This window comes from Pipistrellus kuhlii, unplaced genomic scaffold, assembly GCF_014108245.1.
Source record: "Pipistrellus kuhlii isolate mPipKuh1 unplaced genomic scaffold, mPipKuh1.p scaffold_m20_p_9, whole genome shotgun sequence".
In the NCBI taxonomy this organism is placed as follows: Eukaryota; Metazoa; Chordata; class Mammalia; order Chiroptera; family Vespertilionidae; genus Pipistrellus; species Pipistrellus kuhlii.
In genome coordinates this window covers 48,544,808-48,572,545 of record NW_023425595.1, presented here as the reverse complement: position 1 = coordinate 48,572,545, position 27,738 = coordinate 48,544,808, and the positions used below count along the sequence as shown (strand labels likewise).

The 27,738-nt window shown below is 37.9% G+C and overlaps 1 protein-coding gene across 1 annotated transcript in view; it reads right to left on the bottom strand.

Annotated features, from left to right (window-relative positions):
- DEUP1 (deuterosome assembly protein 1) overlaps positions 1-27,738 on the bottom strand; it is a 74,733-nt gene that overhangs the window by 34,358 nt on the left and 12,637 nt on the right. Inside the window, exons 2-6 of the mRNA XM_045577583.1 lie at positions 27,463-27,634; positions 26,011-26,106; positions 17,602-17,736; positions 11,739-11,852; positions 9,295-9,540 (exon numbers count right to left, since the gene is read on the bottom strand). Coding sequence (XP_045433539.1) covers positions 9,295-9,540; positions 11,739-11,852; positions 17,602-17,736; positions 26,011-26,106; positions 27,463-27,634 — 763 coding nt within the window. The remainder of the gene's footprint in view (positions 1-9,294; positions 9,541-11,738; positions 11,853-17,601; positions 17,737-26,010; positions 26,107-27,462; positions 27,635-27,738) is intronic.

The window sequence follows — 27,738 nt, the reverse complement described above, 5'->3', positions numbered from 1 at the left end:
TAAAAGTATGAGTAAAATATCAATGCATAAAATGTGGATAAAGGCAAATAATTCCCAACTTAAACTTGATAATAGCCGAGAAAAATATAATTTTAAAGCTGGCCAACAAAGTAAATTACAAATCATGGTTCCACTTCTGCCCAATGGTAGTCTTACTTTAGCTCAGTGGTTCTCCACCTTCCTAATGCAGCGACCCTTTAATACAGTTCCTCATGTTGTGGTGACCCCCAACCATAACATTATTTTCATTGCTACTTCATAACTACAATTTTGCTACTGTGATGAATCGTAATGTAAATATCTGTGTTTTCTGATGGTCTTAGGTGACCCCACAGGTTGACAACTGCTGTTGTAGAGCCTAAGACCATCGGAAAACACAGATATTTATATTACGATTCATAACAGTTATGAAGTAGCAACGAAAATAATTTTATGGTTGGGGGATCACCACAACATGAGGAACTGTATTAAAGGATTACAGCATTCAAAAGGTTGGGAACCACTGCTTTAGCTGGTAACTAGAAACACCAGCAATCCTATGAGCCCTGTGTTTTATTTTGTTAGCAGGAGACAGGCAAGTTTAAAAGCTGTTAGGAGAGAGAAGGGGTAATAATAATGGTGTCAGGTTCCTGAAGGTGGTTGGGATGGTTCCCAAAGCACAAGTGGACATATTGCCTAACGTAAATACCTCCACATGTCCTCTTTTGCAATAGAGAAGAAGGAAGATGGAATCTAGACAAGTTCATGCATTTGGACATGGGGAGATAAGACCGTGGCTACCAGGTATCTTCTCTTTTCCTTATGAAGAAAAAAGGAAGAATTGGAGGTGGGGGTTTGGGAGTGATTTTTGAGAGTGAGAAAGGTTTGAAACTGCCTGAGTAGGGAATGGGAGAGTTGGTTAGTTGGAAAAATACAGTAGGATTCCTGGCAGCATTGAGTTCTCACGTGAGGTTTGTGACTGTGACCTGCTGAGGATTTTCTCCAGCAGTAGCTGACTGTTCCCTGGGAGAGAGAAAGGGCAGAGTCCTTCCATATCATCATGTCTCTTCCACTGCATTATACAGGGAAACAAATACTTATTAAGTGTGCCTGACTCTGTTCATTAAATCCATTGCCATTCTTATAGATGAGTAAGTTGAGGGCCAGACTTGGTCCAAAGTTACACAGTGGGGAGCAGTTAGGGGTGATCAGGTTGACAGGCAGAAGCGGTTAGGGATAATCAGGCAGGCAGGCTAGTGGTTAGGAGCCAGTGGTCCCAGATTGTGAGAGAGATGGCCGACTGCTGGTTAAGGCCCGAACCTACTGGGATTAGGCCTAAACTGGCAGTTGGATATCCCCCGAGGGGTCCCAGATTGGAGAGGGTCAGGTCGGGTGGAGGGACACCCCCATGCATGAATTTTGTGCACTGGGCCTCTAGTCCTATATATTAAAGAGCTAATATGCAAATGGTTGTCACGCCCTTGCACCCTCCTACTCTTGTGCTGAGGTCAGGAGACCTAAGGCTGGGCTGGGGTACCTGAGGCTGGTCTGAGGACCTGAGACTGCACCCCCCGCAGCCTGAGGGAATTGACAGGAATGGGGCCGGTTGGGTCTGGGTCTCAAGCGATTCCTAGGCGTGCGTGGGTGGGCAGGGACTTGACTCTGGGTCCCGCAGCACCCCCCAGACTCTGACAGGAGGAAGATTTTCATATACATTTTATTAATTTTTTTTCATCTCTGAAACTTCTATTATAGAGAAAGGGAAAATAAAAATATTAAAATGTTTCCTTTAATCCCCTTTTAATGTGCACAAATTTTGTGCACTGGGCCACTAGTAACAATATATTCAAATAGGTGATTTAATAGTCTTATTTGGATAAAGTGCCTGTTTCAAACAGTGGGACTTTTAGATAAGTTAAAAATTTAAAAGACATAAAAGAAATGTGAAACAATAGATTAGTAACACAAATTAATCTGATGTGAATGTCATTCATTATTTTTCCCAATTGAAGACAACTATCTGGGCTCCTTGCAAAAATTTGCAAATTTGCCACCAGGGAGTGATCTAATATGAAGCTGCATGTAGAAAAGTGGGCCTGCCTCCACTTGGGCAGTGCAACACAGGAGTCTCCAACTCCAGGCCAGTGAACTGTAGTGTCACCTTGGGCTAGAGTTAACAGAAATTCTATAACATGTCATAACAATGGAGTCTATTTGTTTACTGTTAATGAAAATAATACCTGTAAGTAACACTTGGAGATATCATGAAGGGGAAAAAATGCTTATTTATTGTGATCTAGCTCTACAAGGAGGGGGATTTATGTTAAAATGAAAATTCTCCATGATACAAATCAACAGTAATGATTTGATATATTTTTCTTATATGATTAAATATGAAAAAAAGTTTTATTATAATTGACAGCAGAATGGAAATTGACTTAAAAGAGGTCAATTTACCTCTTTGATAAAGCGAGAGTTGTTTTTTGACTTATGCAATATCTCTTTGAATTCAATGTTAATAATATCAAGTTGAACTAAGAATTAGTGAATGTATTTAACTGAGATGTAGTTTTTAAAATGGCATGCTTTTGCACAAAAGTGAAATCAGCTATTTTCAATGTGGATGCAAATATTCAGGAAAATTATTTTTTCGTATTTGTTTCAGGTATTAGAACACTTTCAAGTTTGTTGAGAATAACTGGGGTAAGTAAAGCTACTTTTTTTTAACTGTGAATTTTATGAACTCTAAGTACAGATGACATATTTCAAATGAAGACTTACTATCTAAATTGAGATATGTTTTAAGTGTAAAATACTCACCAGATTTTGAAGATTTAGTATGAAGAGAAATGGGTAATAGCTCATTAACTTTTACATTGATTACATGTTGAAATGATAATACTGTAAGTATATTTTTGTTGAAGAAAATATATTACTATTATATTGGGTCGGCAGCTAAGTAATTGCGGGTTTCACACATATATGGCTTCAGTTGAATTTTTAGGTTTGCAGACGAAGTACAAATGTAAAACACATTTTGTTATTTGATAGTTGGCTATTCAGCTGTTAATCAGTAAAAAAAGTTTTTTGATCTGTTTTGTAGTTTTTGTTTGGCGTTCGTTGAAAAATGGAAAATCAAAAGGAACATTTTTGTCATATTTTGCTTTTTTATTTCCACAAAGGGAAAAACGTATCCCAAGCTCATAAAAAGTTATGTGCTGTTTATGGTGACGAAGCCTTAAGAGAACGGAAGTGTCAAAATTGGTTTGCCAAATTTCATTCTGGTGATTTTTCACTCAAAGATGAAAAACGCTCTGGTCGTCCAGTTGAAGTTGATGACGCCCTAATCAAAGCAATAATCAATTCGGACTGTCACAGTACAACACGTGAGATTACAGAGAAGCTTCATGTATCACATACATGCATTGAAAATCACTTAAAACAACTTGGCTATGTTCAAAAACTCGATACATGGGTTCCTCACAAACTGAAAGAATCACAGTTAACGCAACGCATTAGCAGCTGCGATTTGCTAAAGAAACATAATGAAAATGATCCATTTTTAAAACGACTGATAACTGGCGATGAAAAATGGGTTGTTTACAACAATATCAAGCGGAAAAGATCGTGGAGCAGGCCAGGTGAACCAACTCAAACAACATCAAAAGCTGATATTCATCAAAAGAAGGTTTTGTTATCAGTTTGGTGGGATTACAAAGGAATTGTCTACTTTGAACTCTTACCACCCAACTGAACGATCAATTCTGATGTCTACATTGAACAACTAACGAAATTAAACAATGCAGTTAAAGAAAAGTGGCCCGAATTGACAAATCGAAAAGGTGTTGTATTCCATCATGACAATGCAAGGCCACACACATCTTTGGTCACTCGGCAAAAATTAATGGAGCTTGGTTGGGATGTTTTGCCACATCCACCATATAGTCCTGACCTTGCACCATCTGATTACTTTTTGTTTCGATCTTTACAAAACTCCTTGAATGGTAAAAATTTCAATAATGATGATGATGTCAAATCGTACCTGATTCAGTTTTTTGCTAATAAAAACCAGAAGTTTTTTGAACGTGGGATTATGATGCTGCCTGAAAGATGGCAAAAGGTCATTGATCAAAATGGGCAATACATTACAGAATAAAGTTATTTAGTTCCATAAAAAAATTGTCTTTGATTTTCTTTAAAAAATCCGCAATTACTTAGTTGCCGACCCAATATATTAATCTCACCCATTTCTTACTAATTCTTTTAATGTATCTACTAGAAAAATGCAAATTACATTGTGGCTTGCCTTATATTTCTACTGGACAGTGTTGGTATAGTATTTGATGACACATTAACATGCAAACAAAAAGCAGTCAAAGTTTTCTTGGCATAAATATTTGAAAAAATTCAGAACAAGTTATTTGTCATTAATCACCAATGGGAAATATTGCAAAGTTTATAAATGTGAGTGTATGCAGATAGTGATTAAATATTTTCAATGAAACTTATATGCATACCCACACATTTCAGTGTTGTAGAAGGACAGTGAGAAGATGTGATTTATGTGAAAATTCAGGTGAACATGGCATTAAAGTGTGTTATAAACTAAATAGAATTTTATATGCAATAAGTGACAAGTAATTCAAATTGAAATTATTGTTTTTTTTTAATTCATGTGCAAGATGTGCAACACTGTCATATGACAGTTTTGCAAAAAGAAAAACTTCTTTCTAACTACAGCACTGGTTACAGTAATTACTTTCCTCTAATTATTCCCATTTTGCAAAATACACATTTTGTAAAACAAGCTTAAGGCCCATCTGTTTAGTTAGAAATTTGCCTAATGGTTTGAGAGAAGCTGTGATTTTATTTATTATTATTATTTTAAAAATTTATCTTTGTTGTTGAAGAGCATTACAGATGTTTTCCTCCTCCCAACGTAGGGCCCTGCCCCCCTTCCCTGCTCCCACCCCCTCCCCAGGTCTTCACCACACTTGTCTGTGCCCATGGGTTATGCATATATGCATATATGTTCTTTGATTAATCTCTTCCCACCCAACCTCCTTTTCCTCTAAGATTAGTCAGTGTATTTCATAGAGGAGCTATAATTTTAAACCTTAAAATCAGGTACCAAATAGCAAATAATTGATATCCTATCACTTAATATTTATTCTAAAGCAAAAGAATGAAACATAAGTAAAAATCCTATCTAATAAAAGAGTAATATGCAAGTTGACCATCACTCAAATACACAAGATGGCTGCCCCCATGTGGACACAAGACGGGCTGCCATAAGATAGCCAGCAGGGAAGGGCAGATATAAGGGACCAGGCCTGCAGGGAAGGGCAATTAGGGGTGACCAGTCCAGCAAAGGAGGAAAGTTGGGGGCAACTGGGCCTGCAGGGGAGAGCAGTTGAGGGGGGCCAGGCCTGCAGGGGAGGACAGTTAGGGGCAATCAGGCTGGCAGCAGAGCAGTTAGGCATTGATTAGGCTGGCAGGGGAGTGGTTAGGGGGTGATCAGGCTGGCAGGCAGAAGTGGATAGGGGCAATCAGGAAGGCAGGCAGGCAAGCAGTTAGGAGCCAGCAGTCTGGATTGTGAGAGGGGTCCCAGATTGGAGAGGGTGCAGGCCCGGCTGAGGTACACCCCCCCCTGCACAAATTTTGTGCACCAGGCTTCTAGTTTGGAAATAAAATAGAGAAATGTCCAAATGAAAGCATTATTTTCAGCATTTTTTCTAAATGCATCAAAAATAGCATTCTCCTGGGAGTAGAGATCTTATCTTGAATTTTTTAAAACTAAATTGCTTTTCAAAAACTTTTCATTAGAATTAAATTGTGTGTGTGTGTGTAATATATACCCTGGAATAATTTGGTTTATTTTTTAACACATGCAATTCTTTTGTAAAATATAAAGTTAAAATTCTTAGTTTAAATTTAATAATGTCCCTAGATCCAAGGGTAATTAAATTATTTTTTTTCATTATTGAATGTTTATAAAAATAACTGGTAACTTTCTCATAGAAATTGGTGGACAATAAATCAATAGTAACAGTCACATTAAAATTTATCATTAGCTTTGAAAAACATCACAAAGTAGAGTTAGAGAATTACTGGTGATGAATATGAGAAAACTAACATTTCAAAACTTAAAGCAAAGTTTCTCAACCCAGCACTATTTACATTTTGATCTGGGTAATTCTTTGTTGTGATGGTTGTCTTGTGCATTGTAGGATGTTTAGCAACATCCCTAGCCTCTACTCCCTAGATGCCATTAATATCCCTTTCCCCTGTAGTGACAACCAAAATGTATCCAGGTATTATCAAGTGTCACCTGGGGAGCAAAATCACCCAGGAGAGAACCACTGATTTCAAGGAAAATTATAATGATTAGACAGTTAATGCTGTTATTTTATAAATACCAATAAAACTGTATTTCACAATTACATTGACTTCTATGAATAGCTGGGTCTTTATTTTGTTAGGATATATCCAGAGACATTTAATAAATTGTTACGTACACATGTATACATAAGGAAAAGTCAAAGTGGGTCCTCAGCCCAGACAACCCACAGAGCCTTCTCAGGAGTATGTACAAGGCCCCAGAAGTTTGAATAAATCTTAGGTTGAGGGGTGAGTCATATCCTGTTCATCTTGGCTCAGGAGGGCAAGTCAATGAACCGATATTGCTAACGGCCAGGATGGCCTTGGCCATCAGGTGGTCTGAGTTCTCTCACTTCCTGCTACATGTTCAGACTCTCAGGCTGCACTTGCTCTCTTCCTGTCCGACAGGTGTGCGGCGGTGTGATAAGTGTGAGAAGTACAGGTTTAAGACAGTTACCTGGGGAGAGGGTCGAGGTTATAATCTGAACTGGGGATGTTAATTCATTAATGTTTCTCAATGTACACTCTTCCTCTCTTTGTGACATACTCTCTTTTACAAGACCCTCCAATTTACTTTCTGGAGAAGCATACATGATGGAGTACTGAGATGTAAAAGGGTGGGGTTGCTCAAGGAGAGCATTACAGAAAGTTAGTCATGTTTTCCAGACAGGGCAACAAGAGGTTCTTTCTAGAATATGGGGTAAGAGCAGCTACTTCTTCTTCTTCTTCTTCTTTTTTTTTTTTTAAATGTATCTTTATTGTTGAAAGTATTACAGATGTTCCCTTTGTTTGAGAGCAGCGAACTCTATTCTGCAAGTGAGCCAAGGCCTGAAAGCTGAACCTCGGCCTATAAGAGGGAATGTTCTGAGATGCTGTACTAGGTACAAACAGGATGCTTTTGAAGGTGTTTAAGAGGAGCTATTGTTAGTGCCGAAACCGGTTTGGCTCAATGGATAGAGCGTTGGCTTGGGGACTGAAGGGTCCTGGGTTCGATTCCGGTCAAGGGCATGTACGTTGGTTGTGGGCATATCCCCAGTAGGGGGTGTGCAAGAGGCAGCTGATCGATGACTCTCTCTCATCGATGTTTCTAACTCTCTATCTCTCTCCCTTCCTCTCTGTACAAAATCAATAAAAAATATTTAAAAAAAAAAAAAAAGAGGAGCTATTGTTAGTGAAGAAGCTGAACCTCACTGAAGGGTGGAACCAGAATTATGAAATATGTTCCAGGCAAACAAAAGATTTCTATGGACCAGAGCCCAAAAGACTTCAAGAAGAGACAAAGAGAACTCTTCAGTTTGTGCAGGCTAACATGAGACATAGGGGAGAATATTCAGGAAGCACCCCGAAAAATAATCTATTGATTATGATCCTGGTGCAGACTCTCAAAGTACAGACAACTGTATAATGTAAATTTCAGAATCTCAAAGGGAAGTCAGGGGTGGAGGGGGGTTTGAGGGAGGTGGGGGGAAGGAGGTAATCAACTAAGTCATCTGTAAATCAGGGCCAGAGGCAGGAGCAGTTGTCCAGTACTTAGGAAAATGAGGGGAATTAGCTCTGAAAGGGAGAGACCCTTCAGAAAACTGGCAACCATGGAAATCCAACTTCAACAGGACTAGTAGGCTGATTGTGGAGCTAAACATCAGAAGCCACCTAGACCACTTATTCCTAGAGCAGAAGTAAGGGTTAATCTCATTTCTATTATAGTGAGGCCAGAGAAAGCATCAGGAGTACTACCTTTTTTATGCCTGGAGAATGTATGGCTTCCTGGTGTTTAGTATCTGTGATTTAGCTTTGTTTGCTTGTTTATATCTGTATTCTAATTTGTGTTAGAATAACAAACCCCTCCCAAACAAAGCTGGAATTTGGGATGGAGGAGATGGACTTCTCTTAGAAATGCCACAGAATAGAAGCCAGCAGCCTTGCAAATTGGGGAAAGGGGACATCAGAAGAGTAGATGTTAGCAAAGAAAGAAGTTAAAGGACTAACGGCATATACAATCCCCTATGTAATGGAGCAGGATTGGGGGACTGAGGGAATTAGTGGCTGGCCCAAGACTAACAAATGACCCTGGGAGTTGAAGTGGCAGGAGACCCTGAGGTGGAGTGTTTTAGAGAAGTACGTGGAGTCTGCTCAGATAGTGACCTGAAAAGTATCCTCTGCATGGGGTAGGGATAAAGTGGGACTAAGAAACAGGCCAGATGAGGAGAGGCTGAGCATTTGGAAGTGGGAAGTAAGACCTAGATAGGGAGGTAGAACTACAGATGTCTCATGTACATGGGATACCCATGAATAAGAAATGCATATTTAGTCAAATTGGTAATGACCAATTTTGATGAATGCAATATTACTTCAGTGGTTGCAAAAAGTAGAAAGACAAGAAAAGGTACTTTCTATTTATAGTTAAGTAAATTAATGCTTGGAAAAACCATCAATCACATCCGTCAGTGTGGAAGTTAACAAAAAACAAAGAAAGAAACAAACAAATTCCAGGTTACTGTTTGATAAACGATGATGGGTAGGTTAATGATGATAAATTACAGATAGTCACCCCATGCTTCTTAGTGAGATTATTAGTGTATTGAACTCTTAATGATTTCCTGGATCTCCACCCCAGGATTCCTATAAGCCAAAGAGGCACAGGGTCAGAGAGTGAACAGGAAGGAAGAGGGTGATGCGTGGTTAACGGGCCCTGGTTTTTAGGTCTAAGGTGTGCAAGTGGCCTCTGTTAGACTGCACTGAACCAATCATCATCACACCTCTGCAGAACCAAGGTGCTCTAGTGAGTAAAGTACCTATGGGATTAATGAATTTACTCACCAAGTGTTAATTCGTTACTAAGAGGAGATAGGAGCTGAATTTACACATGAAATTAGCCTTGAGTTATCATTTATATGAATCATGGGCAAGATCAGTTGAAAATAAATATATATTCACCTGGCACTGTCTTTGGTACATTTTCAGTTCCTGTAAGAGCTTCTGATTTTCATCTTGTAACTTATTCCGGCTTAATGCTATTTCACTCACAGCTGATTTTAGTTTTTCAATAATGAACTCATCTCTTCCACTCATTTCACAACTAGCATCTGGTTCACATATCAACCGAGGAATTTCAGAGCTGCTGTCCCCTTCCATGAACTGCTTTTTACCATTTAGTTGAGTTTGGTAACTTTGTGCCTGTTTCTAGGGAAGAGGAAAGTTGTGAAAATGAAATGGAGAATGTCATATGTAAGTTTACATAAAGAATGATAGAGCCCTGGCATATGTGGCTCAGTTGGTCGGAGGTTGTCCCAAATACTGAAAGATTTCAGGTTCAATTCCTGGTCAGGGCATATACCTAGGTTGTGGTTTTGATCTCCAGTCAAGGCATCTATGGAAGGCAATCGCTAGATATTTTCTCACACCAATACTTCTCTGTCTTTCTCTCTCTAAAATCTATAAGCATATCCTTGAGTGACGAAGCTCAACAATTATTTCTAGGATTTTTAATCTAGCAAAAGTTAGTATCTAAAGATTTTTTTTTAAGTTTCAAAAACTTCAATAAAGACAAAAAAGACACTTTCCAAAATAAATGCTACACCAAAAATGTGTATAAAAAAGTGAAAACTATTCATGGAACAAAACCCCTCACTATCAAAATATGCTAACATCTACATTCTAATGATGTTGAATGTTCAAATTCTAGGAGAATACAGCTTGTAATAATATAACTAATAGTGTTCTTCATGATATACTTGTTCAAGACATCTCTTACTATAATTACTTTTTAAACCTATATTTTCTTAAACATCCATTTCACAATTCATTTAAATATTTTACATTCATTTATAAAAACATACTTTCTAACAATGGATTAATCGGTGTTTTAATAATAATGAACCATGGTAAAATACTTCAGTGATTTAAATGTTTTACTTATGACTACAGCTATCACAGATTCTTGCACACTTATACAGCTACTGCATATAATCAGAAGAGCTAAAGATATTTGTTACAATATTGTAATAGCATAAAAGTAGAAACAACCTGAATGTATATCAATAAAGAAATGATTGAAAAAATATCTATTATTTACTATGGTATGTAAGATATATCTACTATATACTATGAAATACTATGCAGAATTAAGTAGAATTCTATGTAGTAAATCAAAATAATATCTCTGGATTATTTATTATAAAAAAACAAAAAATTTAAAAGGAAAAAATGTGACTTCCACACAAATACATTTTTTACATGTTTTGTACAAACAAAAGAAAAAGTAGTAAAGATAAATATCTAACTTATATTAAATGGATAAAAATAGAGTAGGGAATAAGGTATTTTATTTTACATTACATTATTTTGTATTGTTGAATTTGGGGAACATGTATTACATATAATTCAAATAATTTAAAGAAAGAATGAAAAATAAGTATATCAACCAAACAATAGTTTCTTATTGCTTTTTTTTAAATTTCACCGAGGATATTTTTCCAATGATTTTTAGAGAGAGTGAAAGAGAGAAAGACAGAGAGAAATGTCCATGTGAGAGAAACACATCTATTGGTTGCTTCCTGCATGAGCCCCAACTAAGGCCCAGGCCATGGAGGAGCCTGCAACTGAGGTACTATCCCTTGACTGGAATCTAACCCAGGACCCTTCAGTCTGCAGGCTCCATCTACTGAGTCAAACCAGGTAAGGCCTTATTGACTTTAATAAAAATTTGAAATTCCTTAGCCAGGCGTTAAAGATGTATTACAATCTGTATCCAACTCACCAGACTTACCATCCACTAGCCTTCCCCACTTCCCATCTGGACTCCCAGCCAATTGACCCATTTTTCATTCCTCAAATTTGCCTTTTGCTCTTGCCTCAGTGACTTTGCCCCTGTTATTTCTGCCACCTAGAATATATCATGTCTTGTCTCAGAACTTATCCATTCTTCCAGATTCAGGCCCAGTCCAACCCCTGCTGGAGGATGTTTCCTGGCTGAGTCCAAATTTTTCTCTTACTCCTTTGACTTCTAAAAGGATTTTGATTCTTTCTATTCATTTGTCACTGTTATCTGTAAATCAGGACGTGCATTATCTCTGTGTCTAAACTGTAAATTTCTTGAGGGCCCGGACAAAACAACTCTAGACTTTCTAAGTGACTTGCCCACGGGCATGCAAAAACAGACCATAGTAACAATGGGCACTTCTAATAGCACCATCTTTTGAGACATGTTAGACTAAACTCATCGTTATAGATATTTCATGCACTTTAACCGATGTTAGGCCTGCTCTGATTATTTTCTATTAGTTGGCATTTCTACTTGTTAAAAGATTATAAGCCGAATGACAAAGATAGCAGTATTTAACCTCTAATTCCTTCTCAGTCAGAGGATAGTATTGATGTACCTGAAACTGATTGCACTTCTCAGACAATATTTTTTGTTGAGCATCTAAAGAAACCAGATGAGACTGATATAGTATCTCTTGCTTGTCCCATTCTCTTGATTTTGTTCTAAATTCCTTTAAAAAAAAAAAAGTGGAGGGACAAACATAAATTGGAGAAAATTATTCATTTTAAAGCACAATGAACAGGGCTTCTTTCATTTGTACATCTTCATTTTGGGAAAAAAAATAAGTCCATTCCCCCCCCCCCCATTAGAAAAACAAAAAAAGTATCAAATCACTCATCTTGGATTTATTGCTAGATAAATATTAATTTTTACTAGGAATTTGTATACAAATTAAGCATTTTATTTATATATATAAAAAAGATTACTAATAAGGAAGTTTCAAGCAACTTTTTGCATCCAGTATTTCCTTTCTTTTTCCCAAGCTAACATCAGTCACGAAACCTGCTCCTTGTTTTTTCCATGGCACGGGGCTTGGACTGATTTAATCGCTGTCCCTGTGGCTTTCAAAACGTGAAGCCAGGATCAACTCATCTATGGGAACAGACTCTCAGGCCCCTTGTAGGCAGCATCAGCTGGGCTAGCTTGGGGAAGAAGTGTGGAACCAGCTTGATACAGCAAGCTCAGATCTTCAAGTTTTTGCTCAGGTAGTGTACTCAGGGAGCATGATTGTCTGTTTGTAACCTAAGTCTAAGCTATGGCTTTGGGAATGCCAAAGAAGACTTCACTGCTCCTCAGTGTTGCCTTGGGTTGGCCATTGTATCTTATCTTCCTACCCCTGCGGAAAGCAACTTAAGGGGAAGGCCTACTTATTTCTTTCCTTTTGTGTTCCTCATGGTGCCTGACAAAATGCCAGACACCACTTACATTCCATGAACACACAAACAAAAGCATGGCATTAACAGTTCCAGGAATTTAAGCACGTCTCACTAAATTCTGCAAAGAAAACAAAATGGTTGGAAACAAACTCTATAGCTACTGAGTCTTGGACCATATATCATTGCATATAGATACATGGCATGAATGTGTTGATGTTTTCAATGATCAATTCGGTAATTTTTATTAAGCGCCTAGTGCCAACCAGGTACTGTGAAGAGAAGAGAATTTGGAAATATTTCATGATTAAATTTTTTCCCCAAGAAATCGAGGACTATGTAATAAAGTAGGGAAATATACATGTAAGTAAATAATTGAACAGTATAAGTGCAATATCAGTGGAACATAAAAGCCATGCAGAGGATGTCGATTATTTCAGCCATCTCCAACAATATGTCAAATTGGAATTTGACATATTGTTGGAGATGGCTGAAATAACATTTGGTCAGAGTGATTGGTGTTATTTTGGGAGCTGGCTAAAATAACTGGGTTGGCTATGGTTGGAAAGTAAATTTACTTATTTAGAGAATGAAAGCTATATTTTAAGATGAAAAGGAGATAGAATTGCATATTTTCCATAGATACTTGATTTTAAAGGACATTTGGGGACTTTTTTATTTTATAAATCCCCGAGTTCCAAAATAATCAGTGAAGAAAGCCTATAAAGTAGGAGACTTTTATACAATAGTAACTAAAGGTGACCTGAAATTGAATGGTGGTTATAAGGTTGGAGAAATATGGATAGACCCCCTTTTAAAATATAATAATACTTTATGATAAATGGACTACAGTTGATGCTTGAACAATATGGATCTGAACTTCTTGGCACAACATACACATGGATTTTTTCCCCCCAATAAATAATGTAAATGTATTTTCTCTTATGGTTTTCTTAACTTTTTCTTTTCTCTAGCTTCTATTGTAAGAATACAGTATATAATACATATAACATATAAAACATGTGTTAATCAACTACTTGTGTTATCAGTAAGGCTTCTGGTTAACAGTAGGCTATTTCCCTGTTTCCCTGAAAATAAGACAGTGTCTTATATTAATTTTTTCTCCCAAAGTTGCACTGGGTCTTATTTTCAGGGGATGTCTTATTTTTCCATATGCTAGGTCTTATTTTCGGAGGATGTCTTATTGTCGAGGAAACACAGTAGTTGCATTTTGGGGAGAGTCAAAAGTACATGAATTTTTGGCTGCAAGGGGTGAGGGTCAGCACTTCCACTCCCTAGTTGTCAATTATATATTAAAGTAAACGGAGACAGTTTATTTAAAGTTATTGACTTTGATTCTGACATTCGACAACTTAAAATTTGGTACATGAAAATAGTATCTTTAGTAATAGTGGCAAATTTATAAAACTTGGTTCTAGTAGAAAATAGGCAATATTTCAAATCAATACAATGCACAAAAATTGATGTTTACTTTTAATCCCAAAAAGGAGCCTTTGAAGTCAGAAGAAAAAATATTGGCAAGGTAGATTTAGATATTTCATATCTTTCAGATACTAACATTTAGCACCTCTTACCCAACAACCTCACTCTTGAAAATAAGTATTTCCTAACATGCTTTAGGAGACAGGAGCAACGACCTCATTCACTTACAAATTCTATAATGGATAGAAATGAGGCCAAGCAAGGCTAGAAATGTGTCACAGACACATCAACAGGTCCTGGCTTCCTTGGTTTCACAGCTGGATTGGCTTCAAGATTAGCTATAAGCACCAACGATCCAGTACCTATGGGGCCGGAAGAGACCTGGAGAGCTTGATGAGGATTTTTGTAGGGACTGGTGGTTAGCTCAGGTTCCAGAGAGTCTGTAGACTTGCTTGAACCTTCTGAGGAAATTTTCCGTGGCTGGAAAGCCTTTTCTAGGTCTTTAAAGTTGGGAGTGGGTCAGGGTTATTAAGATAAGAGTTTCTATTGGAAGCTACCTTATTTTATTTATATGTTATTTTACATATTTATATATACACACACACATACACACACACACATATATATGTATATATATTTTAATCCTCACCCAATAGTATTTTTCCATTGAATTTTAGAGAGAGTGGAACAAGAGGGAAAGAGAGTGAGAAATATCGATGTGAGAGAAACATCGATTGGTTGCTTCTTGCACATGCCAACCAGGGCCCAGGCCGGAGAGATACGTGCCCTTGAGCAGAATCAAACTCGGAACCCTTTGGTCTGCAGGCGGATGCTCTATCCACTGAGCCAGGGCTCTACACATATATTTTAATCCCTCAACTAAACATTGATAAATGGAACAAACATTTCCTTAGTAATTACTGTATGTCAAGGACTCTACAAACCTCCACCTATAAGATAGTTTTAACTTTTTATTATGAAAATTTTCATGACTTAAATAAAAGTAGAAAGTATAACAAACTTCCATGTACCCTTCACTAGTTTAATTACCATTGGTTTGGTCTCTTTTTATTTCACCTCTCTCTTAATACTTTTTTGTTGGGAGTGTTTTAAGACAACACCCAGACCTCATGTATTTTCACCCCTAAGTGTTTCAGCACACATCCAAATTAATAGATGTAGAATATATTTTCTTTCATAACCACAATGTCACCTATAAGGTATTTTCAGTCCCATTTATTGATGAGAAAACGGAATCTCTGTGAGGTTAACAACATGTCCAAAGGTCACAGGGCAAACACTAGTCAGTCGTGACCTGCTTTAAGCTGTAAACTGTCCTGTTCTACTGGAGCCCACTGCTTCCCATTGCTCTATTATCTAGCAGCCATATCTAGCAGTATAAATGTTTGTCCGAAGGGAAAAGGTTAGCTGCAGACTGAAACTGGAACAGCCCGTCTACTACATATTAATTTTTCTCATGGCTCTAGGTAAAAAACAGTTGTGTGAAGTGCTTCCATAATTATACAAATTAAACTGAATCTACATAGTGTGCCTAAAAACGTTTGTACAAATACAAATGTCATATATTTTTTTAACCAATTTCCACTATAATTTTATGTTAGTGTTTAGTTTCCTAAATGTAAAAAGTGTACACATAAAGTAGTTAATATTAATTGAAGTTTTTCTTTGTCTGAACAATTTATACGAATGTGGTTTCTCCCAATAACCCGCATGAGAGTCAATCAGCTGGACCAGCAGTGGCAGGACTGCTGCGTTTTCCGGGAAAGCACAGGTGCCCACAGTGTCCATCGTTAGCCGTCTCCCAGGAGGCTAGTCTGTTTCTGACGCCAGTTCAGCTACCCCACTGCAAGAGCCGGGGGTTAAGCATGCTGCATTTTCCTAGAGGCTCAACTGTATTTAGTGGTAGTCATTTTGTATTAAAAGTGTATGTTCATTATTTAGTAGAATATAAAATTTGCACGAATTTAAAAACTCAAACCCCAAACCCCAAACTTCCAACAATGCTATTGTAATAGACTGGTTTTAGGGCTGTAATCCAAGATTTTTTTTTTTTTTTTTTTTTCTGTTCTTAAAAATATTTAGGAGGAGACATGGTCAGTTGCTCAGCGGTTAGAGCACCATCCTGTGCAATGAAGGGTCTCAGGTCTCAGGTTTGAGGGCATGTACCTGGGTTGCAAGTTTGATTGTCCCACTTCCCCTAGTTGGGGCTTGTGCAGGAGGCAACCAATGGATGTGTCTCACGTCAATCCCTCTCTCTCTCTCTCCCTCTCTCTCTCTCTTTTCTCTCTCTCTCTCTCTCCCTCCCTATTAAAAAACACCAATGGAAAAAAATGCCCTCACTCCTTTTGTGAGGATTAAAAAATATATGTATTTGGGAGGAAAGTTTAAGGATTGGTAATTGAAGAATGAGGTGATCAAGTATCAAACCAGGCAATGAAATTCAGAAAGAAGGAAGAGGAGATCAGAGGCCCTGGACAAAGGAAAGGGGAAAACCTGGGCTGGAACATGGGGAATAAGAGAAAGGACTAGTGGGAGATTCCTAAGAGCTTCCTGCCAGGAGATTGGGAGGTGTGGAACACCAGCAACCAGGGGGAAGAAACTGAAATCCTTGGCTGGGGGAGGGCAGGTAGAGGAACCTGGGTTTGGGCTTGAGAACAATGAAAGACATTGAGTGAGATAACAGGATAAGGGTCAACTGGAGGTGAATTAGAAAACAACTGAGCAGCACAGGGACTCATCTGATGTCAGGACTAGGACTTCATAGCAGAATCTCTATCTGCTGTTACATGACAGCAAGAGCACAGGGAAGAAAAACAGCTGGCTTGTTTTTTCCAAGGCCGGAAAGTTAAGGGGAGAAGAATGAGTGCATCTGTGACATAGTAGACCTTTCAAGGGTTTGAGGTTTTAGACATTCTAGGTCCGTGTTCAGCAAACTGCGGCTCGCGAGCCACATGCGGCTCTATTGGCCACTTGAACATGGCTCTTCCACAAAATACCATGGCCTGGGTGAGACTATTTTGAAGAAGTGGCATTAGGAGAAGTTTAAGTTTAAAAAATGTGGCTCTCAAAAGAAATGTCAATTGTTGTACTGTTGGTATTTGGCTCTGTTGACTAATGAGTTTGCCGACCACTGTTCTAGGTGATGTGTGACAGCTACACTGGAGTGGCGCTACCTCTTTAAAGAAAAAGTCCTGACTCTTCACACTCTGTTCTGAAAACTGTAGTGGGGCTTCACTGGGATTTAATACCTGATCATTAAGTAGGAATTAAAAGATTTATTAGATGTTCGCTCTAGCAGACCCCAGGGATGTCCTTCAATTTCACTGAACATCTGCAGTTTCTTTTAACTTTTTTTTTCTTTCCAAAAGTGCTGATATGTGTAAAAGTTGAATAAATCAAAGTGCCTGAGTGGAAGGTACACTATGAAAATGTATTCAATGAGAAGTTGATCTGTAATGGTGTTCATTACTATAGCTGTACATGCCGTGTGTACACTAGAGACAAACAGCCCCTCCCCCCACCACCACCTCAGTGAAAATCAATCTTGAATACACGTGGAGACACTAAGAAAATATAGCTCACCTCTAGTTTCTGGTTCAAATTACTTGGTTCAAAAGGTGTTTCTTCTTTGAGATGTGGTGACTCTTTTCGTCGAAATTTACTTTGTTTCATCTGGTGTAATCTCAGTTTTTCAAAGCTATTAGTTAGTTTGGAAAACTGTAAATAATAGAGAATGCTATCATGTTACTATTATTGGTAATTCCTAACTTGATTTCACCAGAGTTCTTTCCTCGTATACCTCTTGAAAATTTAAGTCATGATTAGAAAATGCAGTAAAGCTTAAATGTCCCAATTAGTGCAAACAGAACCAGTTATTAAAACTGAGTTATTGAAGCAGAACACAATTCAGCTCCCAGGTAAATTTGGGAGTTCATTAACTGCACAATTAAACAGCAGCTCCCGTGATAAGTGTTTTGTTCAGTTTGGCCTAACCATATGTATAGTAAAGCTCATAATTTTAAAAAGTCAGGTTTTTTCTTTACTTTTATTTAGAGCCATCTTATACTGTCAATATCTCAATCTAGAAAATAACCAACTTATGCTTTATTCAGGAAAATGGAATACTGAATTTAAAAGATAGAAACATGGAAATTACTTGATATAAGCCTAAGGAAATTTAAATATCAAAATGGGTATATTTCTCTTACCAAGAATTCTTTTTATAATTTACACTATTATATTTTTGTTTCTTTTCTTACTGTCAAACAATAAATTAAAACAGCATGGTTTATCAACATCTGTGAGGAAATTTCTGTATGTTTACAAAAGATTTTTTTTGTTTTTACTATTTACTTACAAATAATTGTAGATTCATAGGAAATTACAAAGATATTACAGAGAGGTTCTGAATCCTCTTCACCCAGTTTCTTCCAGTATTTACATGTTAATGAACTATCCTATATAATAAAAGACTAATATGCAAATTGTCCCCTCTACCCGGAGTTCGACCAGGGGGCAGGGCCAGCCGACCCCACCTGTGCATGAATTTGTACACCAGGCCTCTAGTGGTACAATATCAAACCCAGGAAAATGACATCAGTCCAATATATGTGGTTAGTTCTATGCCATTTTACCACCCATGTGGACTTGTGTGGCCACAACCACAGCCAAGATCCAGAACCATTCCACCACCAAGATCTCCCTGGTATTCTTGTAATGACCTCAACCCTTACCCCCACCTCCAACCATGGGTAACCACTAATTTGTTTTCCATCTCTATATTTTGTCATGTTGAGAATGTTATAGAATAAAATCAAACAATACATAGCTTTTTTACCCAGCATAATGAATGCCCTTGAGATGTATATGTACCAATAGCTCAATTCTTTTTATTGCTCACTACAATCCCATGGTATGGATGGAACCACAGTTTTTTTAATCATTCACATATTGAGACATTTGGCTTATTTCCAGTTTTGTATGTTATAAATAAGGCTATGGACAATGATGTCTACTTTATTGAATATTAAGTAGTCACTTCTGCTTTCTTTTTTCTCATGTAATTAAAAAAATTAGATAGAATTCATCTACCATAAAATTCACCCTTTAAACTATATAATTTATTGGTTTTCACTATGTTGACAAAATTGTGCAACCATCACACTAATTTCAGAACGTTTTCATCGCTGCAAAAAGAAATGCCATACCTATTCATAGTGACTACACATTTCCTCATTCTCCAACCCCTGGTAACTACTACAATCCACTTTTTGTGTCTATAGGTTTGTTTGTTCTAATTATGTCATCATGATGAAATCATCCAATATGTGGTCTTTTGTGTCTGGCTTCTTTCTCTTAGCATAATGCTTTCAAGGTTCACCCATATTATAGCATGGATCAATAAATACTTTGTTCCTTTTTGTGGCTGAATAATATTCCATTGCATGGACTTTCCACATTTGTTCATCTATTTATTCATTTATGAACATTTGGGTTATTTCCACTTTTTTGATATTGTGAAAAATGCTGCTCTGAACATTTGTACAGGTTTTTGTATGGACATATGCTTTTATTTCTCTTATGTATATACCTAGGAGTAGAACTGCCAGGTCATATGGAAACTATAAGTTTAACTTTTTAAGGAGCTGCCAAATTGTTTTCAAAAGTGGCTGAATCATTTTCCATTCCCACTGGCAATATATAGGGTTCCAGTTTCTCTGTATCCTCATCGCACTTGCTATTGTCCATCTTTTTTATTATAGCCACCCCATGGGTGTGGAGGGATTATCTCATTGTGATTTTGATTTGCATCTCCTGAATGACTAATGATGCTAAGCATTTCCATGTGCTTACTGGCCATTTCTCTATCTTTTTTGTAGACATGTCTATTCATATCCTTATTTTTAAATTTTGTCATTTGTCTTTTTATTGTTGACAAGTTATTTTTAGAGTTTTGATACTGGTCACTTATCAGAGATATCATTTGCAAATGTTTTCTTGCATTTTGTGTGTTGTCTTGACTTACTTTATGGTGTCCTTTGAAGCGCAAAGGTTTTTCAATTTTGATGAAGTCAGATTTATCAAACTTTTCTTGTGCTTTTGGTGCCAAATCTAAGATACTATTGCCTAAGGCAAAGTTAGAAATATTTACTCCTAATGTTTTAAGAGTTTTACAGATTTAATTTTTACAGTTAGGTCTTTGATCCATTTTGAGTTAATTTTTTTTTATGGTTTAGAAAGGGTCCAACTTGATTCTTTTGTATTTTGTGGATATTCAGTTGAATCTTTCTCGTTTGTTAAAAAGATAATAGTCTCTTCCCACTGAGTTATCCTGGTGCCACTTTTAATTAATATTTGCCTGGTATGTTTTTCTTTTTACTTTCAATGTATACCTATAATTCTATTTTAAGTGAATTTCTGGAATAGAGAATAGGATAGTGTCATATTTTTAAAATTTACACTGTCATTCTCTATCTTTTAATTGGTATATTGAGACTGTTTCCATTTAATGTAGTTATTGAGATTAGGGCTTAAACCTGACTTGTTTTGTTTAATTTGTTCTCCAGTTTTTTATTTTGTTACCGGAAAACCTGGGCTTGGGCTGCCTGTTGCTGTATCCATTAACGAAGGCAGGATTGAATCATGTAAGGTGTTTATTGAGAAGGCTAGCCAACCAAGAAGATGGGGCACTTACAAGCATTCAAGTCCTGCCTTACAGTAAGGTGCAGGGACAGGTTTATAAAGGGGAAGAGGCCGGGGTGAAGCTGAAACAGATGTCAGCTATTGTCCTTCATCATTGGGCGATGAGATGATGTTTTGACTCCCGCTGGGTCAGCCTGACCATGCTGATCAGTTCTTCTTGCTGGATTCACAGCTGTGTCACTCCTTAGTTGCTTTGCACAGGCCTTAAAAAGGAAACTTAACCCCCTATTCACATAAGTATATGTGTTCTAAGATTTAAAATAATATGATTCTTTTTCAGGTTAATTCAAGTGCTCTATTCTATAATTACAGGGGCCCTCCTATCAGTTTCTCTCTTTTCGTTTTCGTGTCTCCATCTGGGTTAATTTACATTTTTTTCTTTTTTTAGAATTCCATTTTAAGTTACCTATAGTGTTGAATATAACTCTTTGTATAGCTTTTTAAGTTGTTGCTCTAGATATTATATGTACATTGTTAATGCAAATCTCGGTGGTGTTGTGATTTTGCCAGTTCATATGAAGTTTAGAAATGGTATTTGTTTTTATGCCCCTTTACCCTGATCCATTTATAACATTATTGTCTTAAGTATCTCCTCATCACACACTAAGAGCCACATTAGACATTGTTTACATTTTTGCATCAGCTGTCAACTTAGAAAACTCAAGGAAAGTCTATGATATTTAACCATGTTTTTACTCTTTCCAGTGTTTTTTCTTTCTTCCTGATGTTTCAGGATTCTTTTTCATTTCATTTCTGCTAAAAGTGCTCCCATTGGCCGTCGTTTCAGGGTAGGTACATTGGTGACAAATTCTCTTAGTTTTCCTTCATTTGAGAATGTCTCAGTTTCCCTTCATTCTGAGAGACAGATTTCTTGGACATAGAATTCTGGGTTGATATTTCTGTTCTTTCAGAAATTGAAAAATATGCTACTTCTTTCTGGCCTCCATGGATTTGGATGAGAAATCTACTACCTGAATTGGTTTTTTCCTACAGGTATGATGTTATTTCTCTCTTGATGCTTCCAAGATATTTTCTTTGTCTTTTAGTTTTCAGAATTTTGACCATGAGGTGTTCTTTTGGTGGAGGTGTCTTTGGGTTTATCATGTTTCACTAAGTTTCTTGAGCCTGTAAGTTTATATCTTTAGCCACGTTTTGAAACTTTTCAGCCATTGCTTCATTGAATACTTTTTCATTCACATCCTGCCCTCTTTTCCTCCTGAGATTCTGATGACACAGATCTTCAATTTTTTTGTATAGTACTATGTGTTCTGGAGGTTAATTTTCTGTTAATCTATTTTCTCTCTGTTGTTCAGATTGGGTAATTTCTATTTTTCTATTTGCAAATGATTGTTTTCTCTATTTTCTCCATTCTGCTTATAAGCCCATCCATTGACTTTTTTTTTTTTTAAGTTTGGTTATTTTTTTCAGTTATAAAATTTATAATTGGTTGTTCCTTATAGTTTTACTTCTATGATAAAATTTTCTACTTTACCATTTGTTTCAAGTATGTTTGTAAATTGCTCATTGAAACATTTTTATACTAGCTGCTTTAAAATCCTTGTCAGGTAATTCTAACATCTGTTTCAACTCAGTATTGGCATTACTTGATTATCTTTTCTCATCTAAGTTAAGATCTTTCTGGTTCTGGTAAAATGAATGATTTTTTAAAAATTGAAACCTACACATTTTGTGTTATGACACTTTGGATTTTATTTAAGTATTAGAGAAGTATTAGAGGCCTGGTGCACAAAATTCATACACTGGGGGGGGGGGGGGGTGTAATTCCCCAGCCTGGCCTGTGCCCTCTGACAGTGTGGGTGCCCCGCAATCCATTGCTCCAAAGAAATAGGCCCCGCCCACCCATCCGGGTTCTTTGACGGACTGCCCCAAAGAGGTAGGCCATAGCTGGGGGTCCCGCCTCTGTACCACCCATGCAGCGTCAAGCCCCTGCCCACCCACACGCATGCAGCACCGCCCACTGGCTGCTGCACACCCTCATGGTGATCACTTGTTGCAGCATGAGGGCATCACAACATGAGGGCGTGACGACCACATTGGCCTTTATTAATAGGATTGTGCTTCAGCAGTCCTCTTCTGATAACATTCCAGCAGGGAAAAGGACATTCTACATCATTACTGCCAGCTGGCAGTGGAAATCTAGGTCGTGGCCGAGATGGTAACTCGGGAAAGGTGTTCCTTGTTGATGTTGAGTGGCAGTGGGACTGCAGGTTGAGGCGCACAGGTGCCTTGTTACTTCTTCTCACACAGCCTTCAGGGATACTGCAGTGAGGTTAGGTAGCATTGTTACCACTGAGGGGTGGTGAGCAACCTGACTCCTCATTAGGCTTCCCCATACCACTCCAGGGAGGAGGAGGAGGCATGCATCATCACCAGCAAGTGAGCATAGGAATCTAGGCTCTCAGGTCTCCATGGACACTAGGGGTTGTGTGTGTGTGTGTGGGGGGGGGGGGGGGTTGTTAGTGCCCAGTGGTAATGAAATTCCTAGCTCTTCACTCAATCTTCTTTGATGCCTCCCAGACAAAAGAGGGTCTGGGTTGGGCTAGTCTGTCTACTGAGTCTCTGCTGGTGGGATGAGTTTTGGAGTTGTAGTCTTTTTTTCTGGCTGCAGTAATCATGTTTAATCTTGCAAGGCTGTCTTTTGGCTGAAGAGAGGAGTCTTTCTTTGGGGCTCTTTTTGTTTGTGGCCATTGGAGTGTCTAGGTTGTTGGCTTCCCTGTTACTCAGTCTGGGACATAAGAGGCCAATAGAAGTCCCAGGGAACTCACTATCATGTTGTTCCTTGGGTCCCATGGTTCTAATTGTCTGTCTCTTTTCTTTCCTTCTCAGACTCAACCAAGGACATAAATAATGTCCAGGTTTCTAATTGCATTTAACAGGACAGACAGGGAAAAGTAAATCCCCTCCATGTTTATAGAAGTGGAAATCTCAAAAAAAATTTATACATATCACAATTTTATTATGGTTAGAAGGAAAAGAAAATATCCCCTTAAAAAAAGCAATTTCTACAAGAAAGCTTTGGCAGAGTTGAGCTATTCAAAGGCAGAGTGCAGTAAAGTGTATCCTTAAGGTATTTTAGAAAAATGAAATTCTAAATAAACTAGGAATTTCAAAGAAGGAAGCAGGAGAGTGAGCTAGCAACCACAAAAGCATGTTTGCCACAAGACAGCATTTTCTGGTTTAAAGAAATGACATATTACTAGCTATTATACAAACCAAGTTAGTACATAGTACTTTCTTCTCTTTGTCTTTTTAGTTCCTTCCCTTTTTCTGTCTCTTCTGTTCTCCCTCCCTAATTCTCTTCTTTCCATTCTTTTAACCAGAGAAGAAAAGAGAAGCAGAAAACAGCAGTGGGAGCAGATGGCTCGACAAATAATGTAATGTTTCCAAAGTGTGTTTTATGAACACCTGGTTATGGTGTTTACGTTGTAATACTGTGCTACAGTGTTAGTATGTTTGGGTTTAAAAATAAAAAGAGTTCCATGGTCAAATATGTTTGGAGAATGATGGATTAAAAAGGCTACATGCGTGTGTTTAAAGCAGGACTTCTCACAGCACCTAACATGCTAATATGCACTGTGACTATTCAGGAGCAGAGGAGTAGACATTTCCTAAACTCTCAATATTAGTCTTTCACAGGACAAATTTATGTGACATTGCAATGAAAATATTTCTTGATTAGCCAGTAGTCAAGCAAAGCATCAAATGTCTAGGGCTCATATACTAAATGACTGTTCAATACTTGTAAACAAGGCCTCAAACATTTTAACAACAGGCTTAAGAAAAACATGCAAGAAATTAAAGACTTGGCAAGCATGACTGAACTCGTGAAATATAATGTAGAGATCATACTCAACTTGTATCTATATATTTTCAAACTTATTCCAGATCAATTATGGAAATTTCATATTTATGTTGCAGATTTAGAGCTTTATCTTTATAGAAAATGCAAGGTTGATTCATGTGTTAAATGTTTAGTTTTAGCAAGGAAAAGCCATGTTTCATAATTCAAGCCACCACCTAGTGGCAGCTACTTCAATTGCAGGCAAAATGTCTAAGACTGACAAGATCATACCTATTATGTGGCATCAAATGTTTCATATTCCAATATTAATGGCTGGTAACCTCCCTAAAAAAGGTACTTAAGGAAGAGTATTAGCTACTTTGGGCTCCTTTTACTATATTATCATTTGTGAAATGTTTTCACTCCAAAAAATGTCGGTTGTAAAATACAATTTCATGACCAAAGCATATTTTCCGTTGATTTATTTATGACGTAAGCAAGGATGTATCATCTACTAGACCTGAGATGCTCAGATGATTGTCACCCTATGTGTTATCTGGATTGGGAAGAGAAGACTGTTCTCTAGCCAGAGGAGATATGGGAATAAATAAGAAGGAAAGCAGTATGCTTCTCATTATATGTGCAGAGCCCTATCGTTTCTGAAACAGCCTCCCAGTAACAAAGTAATATAACCCAGTTTTGTTCTTTCAATGATCTATTTCATATTAGCAAATGTGCATATTTTAAACTTCCTTAGAAAAAGGATTTCCCTATGAAGGAGTAATTACTCTAAAATACTAATTATGGTTTTAGTGTTGTTGTTCACATAGCTATATATTATATAACTAGAGGCCCGGTGCATGAAATTTGTGCACTGGAGGGGGGGCATCCCTCAGCCTGGCCTGCACCCTTTCCAATCTGGAACGTCTTGGGATCAGGCCTAAACAGGCAGTTGGACATCCAGGACCGCTGGCTCCTAACTGCTCATCTGCCTGCCTGCTTGATCATCCCTAATCACCTCTGTTTGCCAGCCTGATTGCCCCTAACTGCCCTCCCTTGCCAGCCTGTCACCCCTAACTGCCCTCCTTTGCTTACCTGATCACCCCTAAATGCCTCTGCCTCAGCCCCTGCCACTGTGGCTTTGTCTGGAAGGACGACCAGATGACTGGAAGATATCTGGTCTATCTGGTCTAAGTAGCATATTACCCTTTATTAGTATAGATTAATCAACAAGCCATTTGATAAACAGAAAGCTATTAGTCTAGGAGTATGCTAGTAGTTAATGAGATACAGAGCTGACAACCTAATAAAAGACAAAATCAATGCCTGTGCAGCAATGAAAGACAGAGCCCAACATATAACCTCCAGTTAAAATATAAGAACTTTTGCTTGCATTTAAAACAATCCATTTTAATAAAATCAACACAATTTTTATAGGTCAAAACATATATCAAAATGTGTGATATTGAACGAACGAGTCTCCTTACTTGAGCTTTTAAGGTTTGCAGTTGTCCTTCATAATTCTGTGTCATTGCTAAGTTACATTTTTCCAGAGTGTCCAACTTCTGTCTAAGTAATCCCACCTGCATTAAGAATAAAATTTAATTTTGATTTTGCTAAATTTTGCCTGACAAAGTTAAAAAAATGTGCAAGAGAGAGGTACAATTCAAATAAAACTGCTGTGCCAAACCAAGGATACTAAATATTTGTACTAAAGTGCTTAAAATAGCCATTAATAATTAAATTCACAAGAAACAAACATTGCTGGCGCTATTCCACTGGGCACACATCGGGACAGCATGGTCTGGATGTTTGACAGGAGATCCTCAGCACCTCCCATTTCACAGAAAGGTGTGGAATTGCCTTTGCACTGTCTTCTTGGCAGGCTTATGTTATCGGTGCTTGGGCAGAAGCTCTACCAACACACCTCAGCTCTTCCTTTAAGCCCCACTGCCTTCCATGGGAGCTCTGCTTTGGCAGGACAATGGCATAATTGTTACATTTTTATAAGAACTAACATATGAAAAAAATTGTCTACCAGAATTTGGCTTACAGAATTTGTCTGCTTGAAAGCAGGAGGGGCATCTGTTTACACATCTGGGTCAGTACAGGCGTGGCAGTGAGGGAACAGTCCTCACACATGCCCCGTGAAGGGAAACCAGAGCCAGTAACTCGGTTAACCACACCGAACAATGACATCATTAGCTATGCCAGAAACCAGATTCCGTGAGAGGCCTACAAGGTAGAAAAGTGGCTGCTGAACGCATTGACCATATATGATTAGTAAACATTTCTCTTCTGCCCCGCCCAAAGGAAAGATCCACAGACACCAAGGTCCACCTTCGGTAAAGCATGTGGTTCTCCTGAACTCCTCTGCAGGCCTGCGAGCGTCACACATTCTGCTACAACCTCAGCAGCCTCCCGGGGGCTGAGGGCACGCCTCGTGAGTGGGTGCCAGGCACACCCATCTCCCCCCACACCACACACACATGCGCACGAGCACATACATCCTTCACCAAACTCTTGACATCTCACTTCTTTTAGGACATACTAGTATTTTTCTAGTGGATTAGAAAGTACCAATGCACTTGAACTCTGCCTTGTCCAAGGACCCAGCTTTGACAACTATGTTTCTACAGCAGCAAAAGCACTGACATGTTACCTTGCCAGCAATATTCATTGCACCCACGTACTGCGTGTTTACTTCTCTAAATGGCATTGATACTATATTTCTGTCTGCATCAGCACATTTTTATGGGTGTAGGCTCTGTCACTTATTTTGTTGGAACACATTTAGCACATTATGACAGAATTCTGAGCAATAATTGCTATTGCTGATGCCGCATAAAAACTATGTGGAATGAAAAACAGTCTGATAGACTAAGTACTATTTATAATAGTCCGAGGAATTAACGTTTGTTAATACAAACATTCAGTACCTCTTGACCCTTCTGATCCAAACAAGTCTGTGCATTTGCCAACTCTTGATCCCGGAGATCTAACCTTGTCTCCAAAGCCCGCATCTTCCTTTCCCAGTCTAATTTCTTATTGCTGACCATGATGTCAATTTGTTCCATTAATTCCTGAAGCTCAGCCTCACAAGGAGAAGCTCTGCCAATTAAGAGAAAAGCAAAATACATTTTTAAAAAGCTAAACGTGAGGACAAGAAAAATGATTACTTGGCTCTGAATAAATCATTATTTCCTCAAATTGTT